General features: G+C 36.6%; 2 protein-coding genes across 3 annotated transcripts in view; both read right to left on the minus strand.

Annotated features, from left to right (window-relative positions):
- Positions 1–6,000, minus strand: part of pcyt1bb (phosphate cytidylyltransferase 1B, choline b) — a 658,357-nt gene that overhangs the window by 418,617 nt on the left and 233,740 nt on the right. The gene's annotated exons all lie outside the window — the stretch shown is intronic.
- Positions 691–6,000, minus strand: part of plac8l1 (PLAC8 like 1) — a 9,260-nt gene continuing 3,950 nt past the window's right edge. The window contains exons 4-6 of one of the 2 annotated variants that reach the window (XR_015520772.1): positions 3,554–4,141; positions 2,108–3,252; positions 691–1,649 (exon numbers count right to left, since the gene is read on the minus strand). Coding sequence is in view for 1 of the 2 variants with exons in the window: in XM_087301967.1 (XP_087158093.1) it covers positions 4,010–4,141 (132 nt within the window). In the remaining variant the exon portion in view is untranslated. The remainder of the gene's footprint in view (positions 1,650–2,107; positions 3,253–3,553; positions 4,142–6,000) is intronic. The other variant, XM_087301967.1, reaches the window with a different exon arrangement.

The following is a 6,000-nucleotide window of genomic DNA, read 5'->3' on the forward strand; positions in this document are numbered from 1 at the left end:
CGAAAACATAAGACTAATTAGAAACAAACAAATGGTCAACCAAAATGTAACTCAGAGTTATACAAAGAGTGGCCAACACAAAATACATACACTCCTGATATGCGAGTCCCATCTCACACTCAATACACTACAATTACTATGGTATACATATAGCGCTTTAACATACAAAAGAAAAAGGTCGACTTAGAATGTCACTTACCTGTTTTAGAATGATTTGATCATCTGTGGATTGAAATTTACACCGTTATCCTCATCTAAGGATTTATTATGTGGTCTCTGTCATCTTCTTGGGGTGGAGCGTCAATTGCTCTGCTCAGTATGACAGGCTGATAAGCGCGAACGTGGTGAATCTCCAAAATTATAAATATTTTAAAGTAGGCACTTTCCTTTTAAATAAGCTCTATTGTACTCTCAGCTACATTGTTTACAAGGCTATCAGCCGATCAGATTTTCCTTGGATTTAAATAATTTTACTGAAAACAATATTATGAAATAATATTAAATATCCATCTAAATAACTAGTAATAAAATAAAAACTTTGAAACGGTAAATAAACCTAAATTTGAATTCTAAATGAAATCATTTGTGCGCTATTTGTAAGTTTAAATATGTAAAGGAAATGAAATCACTAAAATTTAAAATTAAATACATCAAAAATATATGCTACTAAAAACTAAACATAAAAGTAAATTGTTTAAAAACACTTTATTGTAGAGCAGATGAGATATAAAAAATCAGTTTTGTCTTTAAAATACGATTAAAAGCTGACAGAATCCATATAGTGGTACAGGCATATGTTTATGTACCGTGAAAGAGCGATCTGAAATCAAAGCATACACCGTCCCAGAAATCAGACAGCTCTTCTCCTCTCATCCGTCTCTCCACCCATATGTCACTCCGTCTCGCAGTCAGAATGAAATGTCAGCGGCATCAATCTTCAAGCAGAGAGTACTGATATGTCTAACCCTGCGTGAAGTTCAGGACCCCGGGTAATAAACATCCTGACAGCAATGATGGCCTTCAGTCTTTTAGCCTTGCCAAAAACATGGATGAGAAGAAAATATGAGCCATGTAAACACAAACAGTTCGGTTTTGTGATTTATGAGGACTCTCCAAAGTGCAGAAGTGTGTATTTTTTACAGTAAAATCCACTTATTATATCATGTTTTTTTTTAAGTCCAAAAAAACTGATTACAAACAGTTTTTAATTACAAGGACATGGTGTGTGCCCCCATAAACCACCCTAACATGGTAATACCTAGATCATACACACCATTACACAAATTTGTGTCCTTATAAATCACAAACACACACTACTTATTTTATAGTCCTACCCCTAAACCCAACCAACACAGGAAACCTGTAACAAACATTGAACGTTAAATGACCCTGTTACGTATGATTTTTAAAGATTTAGAATTACAGGGACACAAGTTATGTCTTCATAAACCAGCTTAATTGAATACAACAACTAGGTCATCCCCATGACTTTATACAAATTTGTGTGCTGTAAACAACATAAACATGTACAGACACACATCAGCATTGGGGGTTTACAAGGACTCTGCATAGGCATAATGTATTTTACCATGTACATTGTATATGACCTTACCTTAGCCATAGTCATAAACCCAACCCTTACAGGAAACCTGTGGCAAAAGTGTTTTGAATTACAGAGACATAAGGCATGTCCTCATAATCCACCTCAATATGTTAATACCAAGGTCATACACACCATAACACAAATTTTTGTCCTCATAAATCACAAGTAAACACACACACACACTGCTTGTGTTGTACCCCTAAACTCAACCCACAAAACAAACCTGTAGCAAACTTTGAATGTCAAAAGACCCCATTACGTATGATTTTTGAGGGTTTAGACTTACATGGACTCAAGGTATGTCCTCATAAACCCACTTAATTGAATACAACTAGGTCATCCCCATGACTTTATACAATTTTGTGTGCTCATAAACAACTTAAACATGTACAGACACACATCAGTATTGGCGGTTTACAAGGCCTCTCCATAGGCATAATGTATTTTTCCATGTACATTGTAAATGACCTTACCTTAGCCATAAACCCAACCCTTACAGGAAACCTGTGGCATATGTTAAAAGCCCCCGAAGAGTATAATTTATAAGTGTTTTGAATTACAGATATATAAGGCATGTCCTCATAATCCACCTCAATATGTTAATCCCAAGATCATACACACCATTGCACCAATTGTTGTCCTCATAAATCACAACACACACACACACACACACACACTGCTTATGTTATAGTCCTACCCCTAAACCCAACCCACACAACAAACCTGTAGCGAACTTTGAATGTCAAAAGACCCCATACCGTATGATTTTGAGGGTATAGAATTACATGGACACAAGATATGTCCTCATAAATCCGCTTAATTGAATACAACTAGGTCATCCCCTTGTTATTATACAATTTTGTGTTCTCATAAACAACATAAACATGTACAGACACACATCAGTATTGGAGGTTTACAAGGACTCTGCATAGGCATAATGTATTTTACCATGTACATTGTATATGACCTTACCTTAGCCCTAGCCATAAACCCAACCCTTACAGGAAACCTGTGGCATATGTTAAAAGCACCCGAAAAATATAATTTATAAGTGTTTTGAATTACAGAGACAAGGCATGTCCTCAAAATCCACCTCAACATGTTAATACCTAGGTCATATACACCATTACACCAATTGTTGTCTTCATAAATCCCAAGTAAACACACACACACTGCTTATGTTATAGTCCTACCCCTAACCCTGACCCCCAAAACAAACCTGTAGCTAACTTTGAATGTCAAAAGACCCCATTACGTATGATTTTTGAGGGTTTAGAATTACATGGACACAAGATATGTCCTCATAAACCCGCTTAATTGAATACAACTAGTTCATCCCCATGTCATTATACAGTTTTGTGTGCTCATAAACAACATAAACATGTACAGACACACATCAGTATTGGCGGTTTACAAGGCCTCTCCATAGGCATAATGTATTTTACCATGTACATTGTAAATGACCTTACCTTAGCCATAAACCCAACCCTTACAGGAAACCTGTGGCATATGTTAAAAGCCCCATAAGGCATGTCCTCATAATCCACCTCAACATGTTAATACCAAGGTCATACACACCATTACACCAATTTTTGTCCCCATAAAGCACAAGTAAACACACACACACTGCTTGTGTTATAGTCCTACCCCTATAGCAGGTCGCACACCAGAAGCGCCGCTCGGCAGCGCGCAGCGCAGTGCCACGCAGCGCCATGCATTTTAGAATTCTAAACATAGGTTTCTATCAGGATACACACACCAGCGCCGCAAGTCGGCGACGCCCGGCCACGACTTAGGACGCAGTTCATTTTTCAGCCGCGCCACAGAGCGCCATCTGATTAGTTTCATGTTAAATATCATTCGAATGTGCGCGTCTGGTGTGTGATACTTTAAACTGTCATGTGCGCGCCGTGTCGCGGCGCCGAGCTGCGCTTCTGGTGTGCGACCTGCTTAAATCCAACCCACACAACAAACCTGTAGCAAAATTTGTGTGTCAAAAGACCCCATTACGTATGATTTTTGAGGGTTTAGAATTACATGGACACAAGTTATGTCCTCATAAACCCGCTTAATTGAATACAACTAGGTCATCCACATGTCATTAAACAATTGTGTGTGCTCATAAACAACATAAATATGTACAGACACACATCAAAATTGGGGGTTTACAAGGACTCTCCATAGGCATAATGTATTTTACCATGTACATTGTATATGACCTTACCTTAGCCCTAACCCTAAACCCTTACAGGAAACTTGTGGCATACGACAAAAACCCCCATAAAGTATAAATTGAAAAAAGTATGAAGTGTTTTGAATTACATAAGGCATGTCCTCATAAACCACCTCAATGTTTTAATACCTAGGTCAAAGACCAATGTCACAACCAGTGCAAACACACCATTCTCAGGAGCTTTCCAGTGCAGTAGACACTGTGTAGATCTGTGTCTTCAGCCTCCTCTTCATCTCTCTGATCATTTGACAGAGGGCCAGAGGGTAACAGCAATACACCGTCATCCAGTCCTCACACACATTGCCCTGGAGACAACACAGAAGAAGCTAATGCATTCCTAATTTAATGGAGCCTGACAAATTAAGGTTTGTAAATTGCTAAGTAAGGATACTTTTTCCTGATATTGATTTAACACCCCCATTCAAGTCTAGTTATGGAATTTCATCTAGGAATCTTCATCTAACTCTCAAATACTGGATGTGTTTTATTTTTAGCACAAGAAGCATATCACTAGATAAATCAAAAATAAAAAAGTTGTTTTATTTCAAGGAACTACATTGCATTGTTTAACAGAATGTCGACAGGAACATTTAGCTGAACATCAAGTTGAGCTTACGGTTTACACATGAAGGGAAGTTTCATGGCAAGCACATCCAACTTACATACAGGCTGCATCCAAAATCGCATACTTCCATACTGTATAGTTCACTAAAAACGGTATGCGAGCAGAGTAGTATGTTCGGCGAGATTCTGAGGTGCACATGGGAACTACACACCGCTATCCCATGATGCCCTGTTAGAAAATTCATGAATGAGAGTGAAGCGACGCAACTGACGAGGGTAGGTCACATGATCATGACAAAATGGCGGATGTAGTTCCATTCCTACTACTCGCATTCATACTGTATAGTACTTTTTTTTTTGCAGTTGAGTAGTACATTTGAATTCAAATGCAGTACCTATTGAGTAGCAGGCGATTTCGGACGCATCTTCAGTGCAGATATCACTGAATGTGTTTCATATGTTGGCCATTGTAGTTTTTTCATGTTTTTTTGTTTCCATTTTTCATCAACATTTTTAAAGTTTCAATGATAAAACAAAAGCCAGAACAGTTCCAGAAAGTCTGGAGCCCGTTTCTAAATTTTTTTAAGGAGACACCTATGTCTTAATTGCCTTTCTATCTTTCTTTTCTTTGTATTATTTATTTTTATTGGTTTTTATTTGTTTATTCTTTTACTTTTGTTATCTTATGTTTGTATCTTTTTGTGTATAAATGTGGAATTTTATCCTTATTTATATACTTATTTAGTGTAAAATTATGTTTTCCTGAAAATTTCTTCTTTGGTGAATAGTATCAGTGCGTATATGTATCAATATTATGTATATTTTAATGTCTGACCTAAGATGAACCTAAAAAAGAAAAAGCTTCAATCAAGAATCTTAGATTTGATTTTGCTTGACTGACTAAAAAAAGTTCAAATATAATATTTCCAGAGCTTTTGATGACAAACAAGTATTTTCCAAATTTATACACTTTGTTTTTGATGGCTACAACACACCTAAAAAAATGGGACAGGGGCAAAGTTGCCATCTATATATCTATATATATATCTATATATATATATATATATATATATATATATATATATATATATATATATATATGAGCAATATCACACGAGTACCAGTGCGATATGGCTGTACGAGGCCTGCTACGAGTGTGATATTGCGTTTATACAACAGTTTGATTGCATAATTGTGTATATAAAAACAAAATCAAACATGGAGAGTCTCAAAAACCCTTTTGTATGAGGAACTACTTTCTTCCGGATTCAAATCATAAGCTGACAGTTAAACAGTTGAGCGTGCATCTTTTAAACTTTAGATCTGTAGTGTCTGCTTTTTGCTGGTTGTATGTGGGTGGAGTAATACACAAAAGGTAAAGAGGCTGTAGGAGTTCTGATATTGCATAATATCGCACAAATATCAGCCAATCAGATTTGAGAACCAGACAGAACTGTGGTATATATATATGTTTCAAGACACTTCTGTACAGCTTAATGTGACATTTAAAGGGTTAACTAGGTTAATTAGGTTAACTAGGCAGGTAAGGGTAATTAGGCAAATCGCTGTATAATGGTGGTTTGTTCGGTAGACTATCGAA

Source organism: Danio rerio, chromosome 21, assembly GCF_052040795.2.
Source record: "Danio rerio strain M-AB ecotype USA chromosome 21, GRCz13ab, whole genome shotgun sequence".
NCBI lineage: Eukaryota > Metazoa > Chordata > Actinopteri > Cypriniformes > Danionidae > Danio > Danio rerio.